A 17,078-nucleotide genomic window follows, 5' to 3' on the forward strand; every position below is an offset into this window, starting at 1 on the left:
TGGGCTGCTTTGTGACATCACAGCAGGGGCTGTGTGACATCACAGCAGGGCTGTGTGAGGTCACTGGGTTGGTCACTCTGCCCCAGCCCCCCTCACAGTTTCCCCAGACAAGTCCAATGCTGTTCATGCCCAGCAGGGTCCCCTGTCCCCCGGGATCCCCCTGCTCCACCTGGAGCCACAGCCTCCCCCAAGGATGTTCCACAAATCAACCCCAGAGCCTGACACGGGGACAAGGGGCCAGGGCTGTGTGACCAGGACATCAAGGACGTGGATTATCCAGGTCACTGGGGCCTGGTTTGGGTTGCCCAGGGCAGGAAAGATGTCTGGCAGCTGGAGCAGGGTGAGGGAAGGGCCTCCAAGGTGGGGCTGGAGCCCTTTGGCTGTGAGGAGAGGCTGAGGGAGCTGGGCTTGTCCAGCCTGGAGCAGGGAAGGCTGAGGGGCTCCTCATGCCAGCCTGGCAGAGCCACCCAGGAGCTGATGGAGAACACAGAGCCAGGCTCTGCACTGGAGGGGCTGGAGGGGACAAAAGACAATGGGTGGAAGGCGAATGAGGGAAGATCAGAGAGGACGTGTGGAACCTTTGTTCCCATGGGCTCAGACAGGTTCTGAGATGCTGCCCCATCCCTGGCGTTTCATTTTCAGGAGACCGAAATGGCTGGAGAAGGGAGAAGCGATTGGGGTGAACATTTAAAATTGCCGCATGCTGTGTGCTGTGTTGAAAAGAGGTGAATACTTTGTCCCTTGATAAAGAAATACCCTTCCCCGCAGTGATTTTGACTTTGGGATTCGGGTTGTGTGTGGCGATTCCTGGTTTTGGGGACGGTATTCCTTGTAACTCTTGGTGTTGGGGTTTAACCGGTCCCTGCCACCGCTGTCATTGTGTATTTTTGGATTTGAAATTGTGTATTTTAATACTGCCTTCTTGTGACAAAAGTTACAATTGTAACAAACCGGTAATTCTGCGCTGTTTTCTGTGTTGTTACTCAGGCTGTGTTGTTGGCTGCTCTGTTGTACTTTGCTGATGGAAGTGGCTGCTGAAGCCCAAGTTCAAAGAGCCCGGCAGTTTAGGCAAGCTCTTGCTCGATAGTTTTAGATTAAGCCAGGAGAGGTTTTGAATACAAAGGGCGAAAGGACAGTGTAAACCTAGCAGGACAAATTAAAATAATCTCTCTCCTGCAGCTGTGTGTCCTTAACCTTTTAAAAATTAAGGGGGGGAGGTTCGTATTTGTGGACTGTCAGAGTTAGAGTGTGGTGGTTTGAGCATATTTTAAACCATGGCTAGAAGAATAGAAGGAGTCCCTTTCTCTCCTTGGTTTAGACTAAATCCTTGGGAATTTTTGTGAATCCAGGGAACTACTGGATAGAAAGAGGAAACGATCAGGTTCATCTGGAAGGAATATACAGAACCTCAGCAGGGAGGTTGGTAGCTTTGGACTGGAAAGAGAGAGTCTGGTCATTCAAGAGAGAAGAGGAGCAGCTTGCTTTTGTGGGTGTTACGAGGCTTTTGGGGCTTCTGGAGGTTGGCACTCCACGTGGTTACTGTTACAGTGTAGGACTTGTGAAAAACGTTGGTCCCTGATTTATCGGTGTAAAACTCAGCTGTCCTGCCAAGAACTTTATTTTGCTGTCATGTTATCAGGCTGGCAGTTGCTTGTATGTGGGTGTCATCTGCCCTCTAGGGAAGAGAAGGGAGAACTTGCTTAGAAATTGCTGCACCCTAAGAGCCACAATTTAGGATGAATTGTAACAGAAAATAAAACTAAAACCCAAGATAAACCAGTAGTGATAATCATGGATCACATTGTCTTCACATACAATAATAAATACACTTAAAGTTAGGCAATTCTTCTCCTGAACAGCCTGGTAATAACTCGATTTAGTAATTTTAGATGGACTGGTGCAATGTGAAAGGTGTTGATTTGCTTTAGCAGGATCTGAAATCCATGGGTGGATGCAGTTCAGAATCTCTGTGACTCCTTCAGCTGCAGCACTGAAATGTTCCTTTGCTCTGGGCAGTGCCCGAGTACAGCCAGACCAGCAGGAGTAGGGATGGATGTTTGGGATGTGTGCCCAGCTGACTCACCGGGATTCAAGATCCTGCTGTGTAAACAAGGCATGCATGGGATGGTAGCAGGCAGATTTTTAGATCCCGAGGGCCTTTTCGCACACGAAAAAACATAAGGAATTAGACTTGATTTTCTTGCAACTCAATAAAAAGTGATTGGTGTGTATATGATACAAAAGAAAAGGAGAGAACCATGCCCAAGTCCTCTCCCACAGGAAGGATGCCCTACTTTGGTACCAAATTCTGCTCTTGGACACTCCCTGAGACCACCAGTGCTTGCAGGCAAATACCCAAATGCAAGATGTGCCTTATGTTCCACATTCAGCCACTTAATCTCTCCTTTATCAGAAGAGATTCCTGTCCCTGGAAGCTCTCAGACTCACAACAATGCCCAAGCAGTCCCAGGCACCCACTGCAGTTTCCCAGCCTCACCAACCCAAATGCCAAGAAGCAGCCCAAGTATGAATCCTCCCTGCGAGTCCCATCCCTTCAGCACAGGAGACAGGCAGAGCTGTTTCCAACCACACCTTGGGTGTCATTCTGCCACCCAAACTTGGGTCTGACAAGGCTGAAACTGAGCAAGACCCTCAGGAACAATCTGAGTGCAGATTTCCTGTCAGCAATAGGTGGCAATATTGTCCTGTTAGTTATTCATAATAGACAGGTTTATAGACCACCAGCACATGGGCCCATCCCGAAAATTCCTTGCACTTGGTTATTTGAAAGGCAGGTACCACCCTCCATCTCTTCTTTTGCAAGGCAGAAAAGCATTACCCTCAAAAAACACAAAGCTTTCCTGAGATAGCCAAAAGAACTTCAAACTGTATTTAAAACAAACCAAAAAATATGCAGGTGCTTTGCATTGAACAGTAAGAAAATGAACAAAACAAAACTGTTTCTGAGGCTCCAAAAGAACAGAGAACATGGAACTATTTACATCCTGGAGACCCAGTTAAGGCACTTGGGCTCCAGTCTCAGTCACTGTAAATTCTGTCTCGTTCAGTGGATGAGCTCAGGCCGGCTCCTGGTCACGTCTCTTGGCTTTGTTCAGCAGAAATCTCTGGAACAAAAGGAGGGATAGAGAAAACATTTGGTTAGATTCATCCAACAGGCACGTCTGGCAGAAGACACTCAATGACTGGAGTGACTTTACTCAAAGAGAACCTGCAGAGCTCTTTGACTTTCAGCAGCTGCCTCTTTATGGAGAGGATTTTTACAGCCTCCCAGCCCTTCTGCCAGGCACATCCCGATTTTTTCCTTTTGCAAGTTTGCCAGCAGATCATGGCAATGCATCCCTTTGCCCAAAGGGGCCCACAAAACTTTGTGTTTTATGGAAAATGACACTGCAAAGGCCCCGTGGGATGGCAGGTTACAGCTTCTGACTCTTCCCCACTGCTTGCACCACAGGACAACACGACATTTGTAATGACTAAACTGGACAAAAACGTAGCAGCAGCTCTAGGAATTCCTTTTGGCAAATGTTGGTCACAAGCCCAGCAAGGAGTCAAAAGTCCAAGTGCTGCCCAGCTGTAGCTAAGCTACTCAGCAGGTGCTCTCCCCCATCCCTCCCTCTCTCTTTGCTCCCAAAATGAGGAATAAGGAAGCAGCAACTGGGGTGGCTGCAGGGCCAGCCCTGTTTGGTGTCTTCAGAAACTGCAGGCAGGGCTGTGAAACAAACACTTACTGCTCCAACTTCAGTCTCCTTGTCTTGTCTTCATTTGGCAGAGAAGTTGCTGGGAAAGGATTCTTCTCATCCCCTGCAGATCCCTGAAAAACCATAGAGAGAAAGCTGATCAGAGAGGGATGCCTAAAGCAATTCCAAAGGCCGGCTATCCTGAATTTCCAGAGAAAATGTTCCTTTGTCCCAGGCATAGTCTGTGCTCCAGGATCTCCCCCTCTCGCCTCCTTCCCCAGCAATCCCTCCAATAATGGAAATGGAACCTTGGCTTCTCACTTGGCAACTCACAGTGCTTTGGAATCATTAAACTTCTCCCAGGCATGGAGAAATTCAGCGACAGGTTTCCTTCTCAGTGACTGAGAGAGCAGTGAGGGCTGGAAGGAGGAAAATTATCAGGAAAAAATGAGCTATTAGAAGGCAGCAAATACAGGGTGCACAGCCTGGCTTAACTCACAGCCCCACCCTCCCCCAAACATCCTAAATCCCACACCCCAAGCCAACAGTAAACACCCAAATTTTAACAAGCAGCCAGTAAAATCCAACTTTATAACCCAGAAATGCAAAGCTGCAAGGGTTATGAAGTATTTTGTAAATAAGCTATAAAACTTCAGGCCCAGGTTGCAGCCACACCCACAGGTTTGTTGTTTCTTATTTTTAAACAAGATTTAAAATATTTCTGTTTAGAAACACACTCCTTTTTACACCAGTCTTGCATTTGCAGTTGGCTGCAATCAGAAAGAGTTACTTATCTGAGAGGATGTTTGTGAAGAGAATCACACAGCACGTGTGGGTTGCAGGAATCCTCCTGTCAGCTCTCCTGGATATCCATGGTGATGCCCTGGGGTTGTTCCCTGGGATCTTCCTCCACTTTCCTGTGCTTGGCTCCTGGTTCCTGGCAGGGTTATCCGTGGCAGGCAGGTCCAGGTTGTCAGTCTCGGTTCTGAGTCTCTTTTGGCTTGAGTTTGGTGCACGTTGTGCAGCAGTCACGGCCAGCAGTGGTGGCAGCACCACATTCTTCCTCTCAGCTTGGAATGAAGCTTCTGATGCTCTGCACAAGAGAAGGAAATTCATTAATATGATGCACATACAATGTTCTTAAAAACTTGGCTACATCCTGTACCAGTTCTCACCAGTGTCTCAACTGGACAACGCTTCCAAAGCTGAGAGGCTTCAAGGGACAGGGACTTTTAATTGGCAGGGATTTTAACATTCAATAACACAATAGCCTAGCAGATTTCTGATCATCTGAAATCAGGATGACCAGGGAACTCTGGCAGCAAGAAGCAGCACCGAATAGCTCTCAGCCTTGGTTCACTACTGCTCATTTCCACCATTTTTAGTCAGCTCCTCAAAGTTTCTGAGAACACAGCAAGCAGTGAATCCCAGCTCATGGACTGGAGCATCAGAAGAGGAGGAAATGAAGTTAAATGCAGTGGGAAGGCTCAGATGTGGGGCTGCACTTCTTGCCTGACTCTGCTGTGCATGGGACAGTCCTCTCCCCTCTTTCAGCACCCACCTTTGCCATGCTTTGGTCCCTACACATTGCACACGTGCTCTCCAGCTGCTCTGCCTTGGCACAGCTGATGCTGCACATCACATTGGACACAGAGCACAGCACCATCCCCAACCTGATCCAGAGCCCTCTCTGCCCAGAAACACCTCCTGCCCCTCCCACTCCAAAAGCCAGCACATCACTAAGACAGCTGCTCATTTTCCCTAAGGAAAAGGGAGCAAAGAACTCCACAATTAAAGCTTTGCCATTCCTACTGCACTTGGAACATCCCTTCCCCCAGCCAAACACCAACCCAAACACCTCTGAGCTTCCAGAAGATGTCAGGAGGGAAAGGTTCCCTACCCTCACCCACCTCCACCTGCAGAGCTGCTTTCTGCACTGGTTGCTTCCAGCATGGAAAGGCCAATCTGCAGCAGGTCAAGTTGCAGAAGGCACACAAAATTGAAAGCAAATTCCCAAGGGTCTGGACAGAAGATACAGTTCTTTTTCTCACCCTTCTGATTTAGATTTACACATCCCACCACTGCATACTCACTTCAGTTTACTGCACTCTTTGTTTGATGAAGGCTGAAATTTTGGGGGGGATTTTTTCTCATTCCTTTTTCTTCCTGGGAGTATCCCCCTTGTCTTCCCTCTAACAGGAAGAAAGAAAAAAGGGAAAAAAAAATCAGTCAGGTCTTGAAAGTTCACATAAAGTACAGACCAGTACAGCTCCGTTTGACAGATTCTGGTTGAAAACAAAAAATAACACATGGAGCTGTCTTTAGAGGAGAAAGATCATGGCTCTAGTGCCAACCTATGAAGGGAATCTCCACATGGGGTTTTCAAACACCACCTTGGTCATTGTCCAAACCCACCTCCCCTTGCCCCTCTCACCTTCTTCTTTCTAGGGGACTCCTCAGGATTCCTCATTTCTTTTCTTTTCAAGTCTGGCTTCCTCACAGGCAAGAACAACTTCTTCTCCCCAGGAGGTGAGGGCACTTTCTCCTTGTGCAAATCCCCAGTCCTGTGGCCATTGGGGATGAGGGCATCACCTTCCTGAGCATCTCCCAGGAGCTCAGGCTCCAAAAACCCTTTGGTGTTGGCCTGGGGGCAGCCCTTGTGCTCTCTCTCCTCAGAGGGCTTGTGAAGTGCCAGCTTTGGGTCTTCACTGTCGGTTTTTGGCTTCTCTTTGACTTCCAGCTGATCCTTGCAGGGCTGGTCTGTGACCTCCCCAGGACCAGGCTCACTCTCCTCCTTCCTCACCCTTTTGGATTTGTTGTGTTCCAGGGGCTCTCCAGGCCTTTTGGTACCCACAGACTCCTTGGGCAAAGGCTCCTTGGTGAGCCCAGGAGGATGCAGGCAGCTCTGCTTAGTCTGAAGATGAGCTCGCTGAGGAGCCTGATCCACCTGGCCACTGCTCTTCTGGGAATCCTTTCCCAGGGAGCCAGAGCTCTTGGGACCATCCTTGGCCACTTGTCCAGAGCTCTTCTGAGGGTCCTTGGCCACTGGGCCACAGCTTTTGTGAGAAGTCTCCTGCTCTTGGCCAAAGCTCTTCTCTGAAGCCTTGGCACCTTGGACAGAGCAGGTGTGAAATTCCTTGGCCACTTTACCAGAGCTCTTGGGAAAATGCTTGGCCACTTGGCTCCAGCTCTTCTGAGAATCCTTCACTGCTTGGCCAGAGCTCTTGTGGAAATCCTTGGCCCTTTGGCCAGAGATTTTTTGAGATGTCTTGGCTGGCATGCCAGAGCTCTCCTGAGAGCCCTTGGCCACTTGCTGACAGGTTTGCTGGGATTTCTTGGCCACTTGGCCACAGCTCTCGTGAGGAGACTCCCTTGCCTTGGAGTGCTGCTGGCAGGAGCGGCTGCTGATGCCCTGCTCCTGCTTCTCACCCTCCTCACGTCCATTCCCACGGGCAATTTCCCTGGGACCCTGTCCTGGTGCTGCTCCTCGCTTTGCCTGGGTCATCAGGTTTCCAAGCCACCACTTTTTATCAGCTGGTGGCTCAGGCTGCCAACAAAAAGAGAAACGAAGGATTCAAGACTGATGCCTTTATGGGCTCTTTCTGTCCTAGCACAGCTCACCAGAGCCCAGGGACTCTTGCCCAGAGGTTGTAAGGTCTGGGCTTTGGCCTGTGAAGAATTACTCTAAACTAACAGGCCATGTGCCCTAACTTGCTCCTTGAGCACCAGGGATGGATATTTGCTCAATAAAAAACCCATATTTGCCTGTGGGCAAATAGCTAAGCCTTCACTGGAGTGAGAGGGGTCTAACAAAGCAGTATTTGCAGGACACACCAGGCAGCATTTGGAACCAGAGGAGAAGTACAACATCTGCTTCCTTCCTAGGACACCCCCCTGCAGTGGGCAGGGGCTGTGGGAGCCTCTCCATGGTCTCTGCACTCACCTCAGGTGTTGGCAGGTCCAGCACCTTTGGAAAGTCCTCCTCACTGTCACTGGAGCTGACCTCTGGGTCACGGCCTGGGGAGCTGTGGCAGTCCCTGGAGCTCCCTGACTCGGAGCTGCTCAATTTTTCAATAAGAAAAAAATCATTGCAAAACTTCTTACAAGTGTTTTCCTTGGGCACAGGAGATTACTTTCAAATTTCACAGCTACATTTCTATAGCTTTTGTAGCTGTAGCTTTACTAGTCCTGCCAGGCTTCAAAACCATATCCAGGAGTGATCAGATTCAGCTGGTATCCCTTAGCATTTATTGCTGTCAACGGCATTATTAGCAGGTTGACAAGCACAAAGTGTGATGTTAAGCACCACAGATTAAAAGAAGACTTTTTCAGTCTGGTACATGAAGACCTGGGGGCCTTTTCTTCACTTTCACTTTATTTTGGTTTTAAACACAGTCGCTGTCATCATGACATGGTTTAGTGCACTTGGTGTTGTTGGATTAACTATAGGACTTGATCTTCAAGATCTTTTCCAACCTAAACCATTTCATGAAGAAATTTCATTTCTTCATTTCATCAAGAAATAATAATTTTTCTGTTGGTGAAAATTCCCTGCATTGAAGTTTTCTGAGAAAAATCTGACTTAAGATAACCCAAATTTTTGTTCATTCCAGGTTCTTTTCCCAGCAGAGATTGGAACAGTCTGGTTACTTACGATGTTCTTGGCTCAGAACTCAGCCACGTTTCTGAAGCTGCACCAGCCCGCTCTGGAAATCAAGAATGAAAAGCTTGGGTTTCTTTACCTGACCTGTAGCAGATTTTACCCTCTGGTCTCTGAGCACCAGATCAGGCAGGTGCTTTCTTCCAGGAGGGGCTTGCCCCTCAAAGATCAAGATTGTTCATCACTCCAGATGGCAGTGATGAACAAAATACTGCTTGTCCTCTGCTGAACTGCTATCTGGAGTTCCAGGTAATGATTGTTTACAGTTTCTTAAGCCATTCCTCAATTCACCCCTGCTCAGCAAAGCAGAGGAAATCATGCTGCTTCATCAGTGTGAACGCTTGATGGTCTCTGCTCCATATAACACACAAAATTACCTGTCAGCACACAAAGAACTGGGTTTTCTTTGCATTTCTACTTACCCTGCTTCTGTGCTGCACATCCATCAGGTTGGGACTCCTAGAATGAAAGGACAAAGTAATTTAGCATGCAGCTTAACAACACATCTACTGACTCCAAAACTGTGTTAATGGCACATTAGGGGTATGTGCATTTTGGAAGAAATCTTTTGAAAACATTCTAAGAGCTGCCAAACAGCTGAGCTGGACTTCTGCTCAGCAGAAAGATCTTTTGTCATTTATCAGAAGCCCTGGGAAAATTGGGCTGGCTTACCTTTGTTGCCACTGGGAGTCTGGAAATCTCTGCTTTAGTTGGTGTCTGAAGAGGTGACAGGAGAGGTGACAGGGGGCTGCTCATGTCCTGCAAAGAGAGGGAGAGAAGCAGCTCTCAGGAGTTTTGCTGATGGACACAGAGGGAGTTTCAGCCTTCCAGAGCCAGAGGGTTCCACCTCCTCATGGATTTGTACAGGAGATCTGGTATTGAAGAGCACCCACCTTCAGGATTCCTTCAATGGACTGCACATAAACGCGCAGGATGTGCTGAAACAAGGAAGAGGGAGCAGTGAGAGTTTGTTTGGATATTTTACTCATTGGTAGCAAACAAGCAAGCACTCAGCAAACATTTGCTGACCAGCAGGTCTGGAAATGCCATGCAAGTCCACTCATAAAGAAATGCTAGTAAGGATTAAGAGCTGAAGCCACCACCGTCACCTCCTGTGAGATCAATGTCTGGCTTCCCTGGCAGTCAGGAAAGAGTTTCCATTGCTGACTTTTTATTCCTGTTCTCAAGACAGTCTGTTCCTGCAGTCTGCTCCCTTGATTGAATATCACTCTCCTTTAGTTGCTATTGAAGCAGCTAAGCTTTGCCTGCAAGGGCACAGGCTGCCTCTGCATGTGAAAGAGTTGAGCAAAAAGTTTCATGAGTTCAGAAAAAACAGTTTAGAAATAACGGTTCCTAATTCTAGAGAAATTCTCAGTTCAGTTCTAGAGAAGGAGGAATATTTGCCATTGATTCAAATAAAATCAGACTCATCTTTCTGAAGTAAAAAAAATAAAAAAAAATAGCCCTGGTTAAAATGCAACCCTTGTAAGGTGTAGTTGGTGCTTGGCTTCCAGTTGAGAGCACTGCTCGTGCTCAGGTAACTCAGGCTGGCTCCAGCCTTCAGCACTGCAGGACTGTGTTATCAAAGACAGGGTCATCTTTGAGACCAAGCAGAACTAAGAAAATATTACATCAACAGGACTGAAAGAAGCAGAAAATGAAAGGAGGAATTTTTCACGTCCAGAGCCATTGTCCAAAACAGCCATGACCAGAAATCAGTCAGTCAGGGGCCACAGCCCAGAGATCCCTACTGCAGAGGATCCAGCACATGCACTCCAGGTTTCATCTCTCAGCTTCAAAAGGGACTAATCCTGGGGTGAAAACTCCAGAAGGACCAGACAATGATGCCAAAGGACAAGGGGGAACACTGCCAGGTTAGGCTCCAGAAGTCCAAGCAGGGCTGTTTCTTGACAAATTCCAAAAGGGAAGCAGAGGGCAAGAAATGTCTGCTGCTGCTGCAGAGGTCTCAAGGGGACACCTAAGAGGGACAGGATTTCAAGTCTGCTGTCCTGGCTGCCCTCAGACTGCAGAGAGGGAGGCAAGGGGCTGCTGTGGAGCAGCCTCTGCATTGGATTTGCATTCACCTTGGGTGCTGGTGCTCCTGGAAGTGCAGAGGCTGGCGAGCTGTGGCAGTCCCTGGAGCTCCCTGACTCCCAGCTGCTGGGCTGTGCTGGTGCCACCCTCTTCTGCTGGGGCTGGAGAGCTCTGCAAGGCCCCCAGGAGACAAAATTAAACAGCAGCAGGGGAAAGGTTACTTCCTTATCCCACTGACATGGCAGCATTCCAATCGAAACCCAAACCCTGTGTTTGGCCACTGAGAGCAGAGGGGAGAGGGCCAGGGGAACACATTGCCATGCTCCAAAAATAAAGAACCAGCATCAAAACCCCTCTGGGGGAATAATCAAACCTTCAACATCACACCCAGCCAGACAAAAATGTAAACAGGATCTGACTGCTGTATTGTGAACCTGTCTTTTGCCAACTAAAGCTAAATTAAACACCAAAACTTGCCAGTGCCTTTCTGAAAGCAACAACCCCCAAAGGAAAATTTCCAATAGAGCCCAAAAATTTCAGGTTGGATTCTTGAGGATTTTTTTATTCTTTTCCTTATGTTTTCACTTCTCCATCTGTGTTCCTTGGTTAAGACAAAAACATAGGATCTACAGACACACTGGAGGAGGGGAGGAGGAGAAAAGAAGGGAGCACCTGGGGAAATCCAAGTCTGGTTCATAGGCAAACTCCAGCATGCCCGGGTTATTCCTTTCTACTTGGAGCTTTCCTGAAAACCCCATAAAACTGAAACCAATTTTCAACAGCAGCTCCAGGCAGCCACAAAGCAAAGCCTGTAGCTACAAGAGGAACCAGGAACCCCTTCCCATCTCCCCCTCATGTGAAAAGGTTTGTTTTTCTAGTTTGGTCTAGAGGGTTGTTTGGCAACACAACTGTACCTTGGAGGAGCAAGTGAAGGAGGTGGCTTTTCCACAACCTGTTTTGTTCAAAAAAACAAAGAGGAGAGGGGGAGGCAAGGTTAGCTCAGGGAATTCAGCAGAGTGCAGCAAGTGGGGAGGATTTCAAGATGTGTGTGCCTGGTGTAGGCACCATCTAAAGCTGACTTGGTGGGCAGCACTCTGCACTCCCACCTCTGCCTAACACACTCAGATCATTATTGTCAGCTTTTGCTGACAGTCAAGGTAAAATGGGGTTTGTGCTTCCACACATGACATGCTTCAAATGTCCATGAAAAAACATCAGATTTGGAGATGACAGCTGGAACAAAAGTGGGAGTCCTTGAAGCATTTTCCATTCATCCTCTGGCTCAAACATGTGACAGCTCTACAAATGCAGAGCCTACTGAAAACAATGGGAGAGAGGAAAGAGAAGTTTGCTGCCACATTGGCCCTCTCAGAAACACTCAGAAGCTCAAGGGCATCTGGGTCTCTGTAACACCCTGTGCTGCAAGCATGGGGCTGGTTTCCCTTTGTTGGCAATGGGAATTGGGAAGCCCAGACACAAGGCAGCAGGCCCAGAGCCTTTGGGCAAGGGGAGCTCGGGAATGGAAACCTCCAGCTTGAGGAAGGAGCAGCTCTGGCTGCTTAGGATGAGCTGTCATGGGATGGCTCTTGAACTGCTCTAGAGAGTGTTACAGACTGAGAGGAAGGCTGAACTTACAACATCTTACAGCTCCAGCTTTTATCTCGACTTCTCCTCACCCACCCCAAAACACACTTTCAGGGAGGGAAACATCTGCTGAGTGAACAGGAGCTGAGCAATGCATTCCTTCCCCACCCATTTCCTTCATGTATGCAAAACAAGAAATACAGAGATCTCTTCTTGAAGAGCACCAACCTTCCAAGATTTTTCAGTGCATGGCACACCAATGGGCTTCTTTTCCTGAAACAAGAACAAGGGAGGCAGGAGTTGATTTGGGTTTTTTACTAATTGACATGCACTCAGCCAGCATGTGCTTACCAACAGCTCCAAAAATGTCATGCGAGTCCATTAATAATAAAATGCCAGTAAGGATGAAAAGGCCCATCTGAAGGGGAGTGAATAATGGAGACCAGGTGGAAAAACAGCTGAAATCCCCACAGTCACCTTCTCATCCTCTGAGGAAAATGTCTGTGTTCCCTTTGGAACCTGGCAGTCAGAAAATATTGTTTCCATTCTTAAACTACTACTACTATTACTATTACTATTATTTGTTACTATTATTACTATTATTATTATTATTGTTGTTGTTGTTATGTAAGAATGTTTGTGCAGTCTTCTCCCTTTTTTTAAGCAGCTAAGCTTTGCCTTCAGGGGCACAGGCTCCCTCTGCATTTAAAAGAGTTGAGCAAAAAGATTCCTTGGCTAAAATAAACCAGTCAGAAGTAATGGTTGCCAATTTTTCTAAGCCAGTTCTAGAGAAAGAGGAATATTTCTCACTCACCCAAATAAAATGAGACTCCTTATTGTTCTAAAGGCCACAGCAGTCTGGATAAGACACGGAGTTCTGACACATCTGCAGATGCAACACAGTTTATGCAAGTTCTGGCTGACTTTAGCCATCCTCTTCTTGCCCCTGCAGCATTTGCAAATGCCCAGCTACCGTTTCTCACTCTCCCATGCTTGGCCAAGTGATGGATTCAGCAGCCAGATTTGGAGCTGGGCATGTTCTGCAGAGCTGAGCCCACCCCCAGCTGATGGCAGAAGCTGCCAGGGATTCCAAGCCTCTCTCAGCTGTTTCTGGGCACCCCCTCCTTCCCCTCCCTCACCACCCTCTCCAAGGAAGATGCAGCATCCCTGCTCCTTTCTTCACACTGATACTCCCTGACATTTGTCATTCACTCCAATAAAATCAGACTCATCCAAGCAGCAAGGACAAACACTGCCCATTGCTGCTGGCCTGAGGGCTGATTGCAGCACTCTGCATTTCCAAGACTTTGAGACCAGGAATGGTGCTTTATTTTTTTGGCACAGAAGAATGGCTCCTGCAGAAGGCAAGGCCCTGCACTGCTTTATTCTCTCAGCTTCCTCTCATTTTCCACAAGGTATTGCCTACAGTCCTTTGCAGTTGATCACCAGCCTTTTCCAGGAAAAGCTGACTGCAGCCTCCAGCTCTTCCTTCTCCTCCCAAAGGCCAAACACAGTTTGAAAACCATCTCCCTGGCTCTCCTGGCCCAGCTGCCATGGCTCAGCACTGTGAACTTCGACCTCCCATAGGGCACAGCAACATCCCAGTGCTGAAGGATGAGCCTGGCAAAACCCCAAAGCACATCTGGAACCAAGTGCCAAGGCTCAGCCACCAGCCAGGAGTGTGATGATCCCCTGACCTTGAGGGACTGCCAACAACAGAGGGCCCCAACAATTGCACTCACCTGGACAGGCTCAGGAAGGATTTTGGATGGTGGAGCTTTGGCTTCTGGCCTCTGTTTGGAGACAACTTCATTGCAGTCCTTAGAGTTCTGCTTAGTGTTAGGCCTGAGGCCTAGTGATTGCAGTGAGAATTCCTTCCCCATGTCCTCATATGGGTTTGTCTTCCTGGAGGCCAGACCACTCCTGCAGGTCTGTGACATGGATTTGGACATTTCTGGAAACCACAGAGGACTTGGAGGGGACTCCTGCCAGGGGATCAGGTTGAGGTCCCACTCGCCCAGCATGTGCTTGATGTGCCATGACAGCTCATCCTCTTTATTGGTCTGCAGCACAGGAACAGAGAGGGGAATGTCAGAAACAGCCCAGGCAGGAGAGCCAGCTCTGCAAGAGACATTGCTCAGCATCTGCATGGAATCACCATGCATCCCCACTAGGGAAGTTAGGCAAGCTCAGTGGAGCAGAAGGGAAGATGCTGTGTTTGCAGGGATTGGGCCAAAGTCTGCTACAGCCCATGCAGAAGACACAGCTCTCCTCTCGGCCCCCAAGCCTCCTTCCTCCTCTCCTTCCAGCCTGCACCCCACTCCCATTACCTTGTAGGGATTGGCAAAGACAGGAGTCTTCTCCCGGGATATGTATTTCTCCTCCACCTCCCTCCTCCGCCTCTCTTGCTCCAGACGGCCGAGCAGGTTTCTGTTGTTGTTCCGGCTTTCAGAAGGAGACACAGAAAGGAGAGTTAACACTTGAAGCCCTGTTTTTATACTCTGTGCACAAACTGGGGCTTTCCCACAAGGGCAAATGTCCAGCAGCAAAGCAATGTTGAAATCCTCAGGATGCTGACAGTGGACAGATCAGTTCTGTCCCCTGTGGGTCTCATTGCTCTGGGGCACAGCACACATCCTTCTCAGGGATTGCTGCTCCTCATCCCAGACATCGACAAGGATGAGAAGGGAAAGACTCTCCCCCCATTTCATTGTGAAACAAATGGAGAAGCAGTCGCTGAGTCACTGAGGGTGATCAGCACATGAGCTGGCAAATCCACTTGCAATCATCAATGGAGAAACTGCCATGCTTGTTCTTCACACCTCTCACCTCACTCTCCCCCTGAGAGTCAAAGAGAATCCTCTCTTTTGAAGTGTTGCCACTTTCAAGGATTGAATTTTGTCCACTTTACAAACAGCCTTGGAAATTCACTCTCTACTGTAAATGGATATTTAGAAAGCTGCTTCCACAGAAAATCATGTAGCTGTATTTCAAGCAATCCCATCAATGTCATTAGAATGGAAATCTCAGACATTCAGAAAACACCATGTCAAATGCCCCTGTTCCTCCTCAGCCACATCTGCATGTACTCAATCCCACCAGCCCCATAGCAAAACACCAATAAAGCTGTGTCCCATCATGGCAAAACAGATCCTTTAAACTGTCCCTGCTCTGTAAAAGACTACTGCAAAATGAGGGAAACTCTGCCTCTGCTATTTGTGGACATAGGAGAAGGAAAAGCATGTAGGCAGAGTGGATGCAGGTATCTATTTCTACTCTACTGCACAGTCTGCTTTATACATACAATTCCTAGATTCTTCTTGGCCCATCCAACTTCCAGCAGTGGCACTTTCTCCAATACCACACCAGTAATCAGCTCCTGAAAGTTTCATCATCCCTAGAACCGAGGCACAGCTGCCTCATCTCATTCTGAGTGCCATTATTTACAAGAAACCTGGTTTTTGCACTAGGTGACATTCCAAACTCAGAGCAAAGTGTCTGCTGTCTGCTGAAATGCCCAATCCTTGAAGATGAGCCTGTAGCTCTCCCAGTCTCCAGAGCCCTGCAGACACCATTGCTGCCCATCTCTGACCTGGCCATTCAAGGTGCTTGTCAAGATGCTCTTCAAAGCCTTTGCACACCTGAGCTCTGCTGCCACTCAGAACCTTGCACAGTTTCCCTCAGGTCAGGGAAATTTGGAAGCTTTGGGAACTCCAGGCACCTGGCAGCCTTGGAGCAGGGGGACTCCACAGTCCCAGCCTCTCCATCTCCAGGGGCAAAACAGCTGCAGAGTTAAAAACACTGCTGTACTTGCTGCAGGTGGTCAACACTTGATGTGTCACCAGGAAAACCCCATCACCCTGACTGCTCAGAGAGGCAGAGGGAGCCAAATGTCTGCCCTGAAACATCAGCTCAGTTCTCATCCTCTCCAAACATATTCCACAAGAAATAAGAACTTGCACCCACCCCGAAAAGAAACAACTCTTGTGCTTTGCTACAGACTGAAACAGGAAAATACTCCAGGGCCCAAAGCATCCCAAAGTGCAGAAGGGAGTGCCCTGGCCCCAGTTAGGAGAGATTGGCTTCAGAAAGCTCAGCAGACAACCTGCCCTGGCCCACAACATCATCCAGGTCTGGGTCTGTAACAGGACCTCTGAAAATCCCACTGTCAGGACAACCTTTATTTCTCCCACTCAGGGATTCTGATTCTTGCATTGGAGGGAGGATTCTTTTCATAAACCCTCTCAACATTCATCCCAGCACCTGGGAAGCCAAGATTGCATCAAATCAATTCCTACCTGATGTTGCTGTTCTGGTTGCCTCTTGGCTGCATTTTAGAGCCTCAGTTTGAGTCAGCTTCTCTGGAAGAGAACAAACAGATATTCACCATCTGCAGGAGTTCATGATGAAAGCAGAGGCCACGATCTGCAGGGACTTGCTACCCTCGGAGCCTGGAATACCCTTCTGGCAGTGCTCCTAACATCAATGATCCAAATGTGGGCATTACACATAGCTGAGAATGGGGGGAACCGAGAGATCCATGTTCCCCTTCCCCCAGTGGTGATGCTGCATTTCAGGTCAGCTCTTAACTCCAGATTTGGCCAAGAGCATGACAAACCAGGCCACTGCTGCAGGCTCCAGGATATTTGGTTCAATTTTCAGAACAAATGTGCCCTAAGAACCCTGCTTTTAGATACCCAAATGTGACAGTGGTTATCTTTTTTCTTCTGTCTTCACTTAGAGTCAGAACTGAATGTTCAAAAGACAAATTTCTTGTTCAGACTTAGTTGTTTATTAAATCTTATCTAAAGTACGGAGAGTTCTTCCACACTTCGAGCTATTAGGCCAAAAGTAGGAAAATTGAGGTGAATTTAGCTAGTAACAAAGTCTTTTAAAAGCTAATTATCCAATTAAGAACAAGCATCTATATTATTTATACTTTTGACTCAATAACTAAACACTTGTGACCCACAGTGCAGCACTAACTATCCAACCAAAAACTGCTACCTGAAATCATGAAGAAGAAGGAACAAGAAGGAAAAAAAGAAAACAAACAATGCCCAGGAACCTCCATCTTGTTCCATACCCATTACTATATTCTA

The 17,078-nt window shown here is 47.9% G+C and overlaps 1 protein-coding gene across 1 annotated transcript; it reads right to left on the bottom strand.

Moving 5' to 3' along the window:
• Positions 1-2,867: 2,867 nt before the first annotated feature.
• On the bottom strand, positions 2,868-16,339 carry LOC148217279 (uncharacterized). The gene is made up of 16 exons (XM_088158777.1): positions 16,275-16,339; positions 14,307-14,421; positions 13,719-14,039; positions 12,205-12,249; positions 11,307-11,344; positions 10,443-10,563; positions 9,252-9,296; positions 9,031-9,117; positions 8,781-8,817; positions 8,353-8,404; positions 7,642-7,756; positions 6,133-7,245; positions 5,792-5,890; positions 4,032-4,791; positions 3,750-3,832; positions 2,868-3,125 (listed from the first exon to the last, which is right to left on the bottom strand). Exons 1-13 carry the CDS (start codon positions 16,307-16,309, stop codon positions 5,849-5,851), a joined length of 2,166 nt encoding a protein of 721 aa, XP_088014903.1. The 5' UTR covers positions 16,310-16,339; the 3' UTR covers positions 2,868-3,125; positions 3,750-3,832; positions 4,032-4,791; positions 5,792-5,848.
• Positions 16,340-17,078: the final 739 nt, after the last annotated feature.

This window comes from Sturnus vulgaris, unplaced genomic scaffold (assembly GCF_052056855.1).
Source record: "Sturnus vulgaris isolate bStuVul1 unplaced genomic scaffold, bStuVul1.hap1 Scaffold_87, whole genome shotgun sequence".
In the NCBI taxonomy this organism is placed as follows: Eukaryota; Metazoa; Chordata; class Aves; order Passeriformes; family Sturnidae; genus Sturnus; species Sturnus vulgaris.

Excerpts from the sequence above, each read along its gene's own strand:
- LOC148217279 (XM_088158777.1), bottom strand. The coding sequence starts at position 16,309 with ATGCAGCCAAGAGGCAACCAGAACAGCAACATCAG. Across the intron at positions 10,564-11,306 it reads CCTTCACTTGCTCCTCCAAG|AGCTCTCCAGCCCCAGCAGA; the intron begins GTACAGTTGTGT and ends GGGGCCTTGCAG. Across the intron at positions 9,118-9,251 it reads CCATTGAAGGAATCCTGAAG|GACATGAGCAGCCCCCTGTC; the intron begins GTGGGTGCTCTT and ends CTCTCTTTGCAG.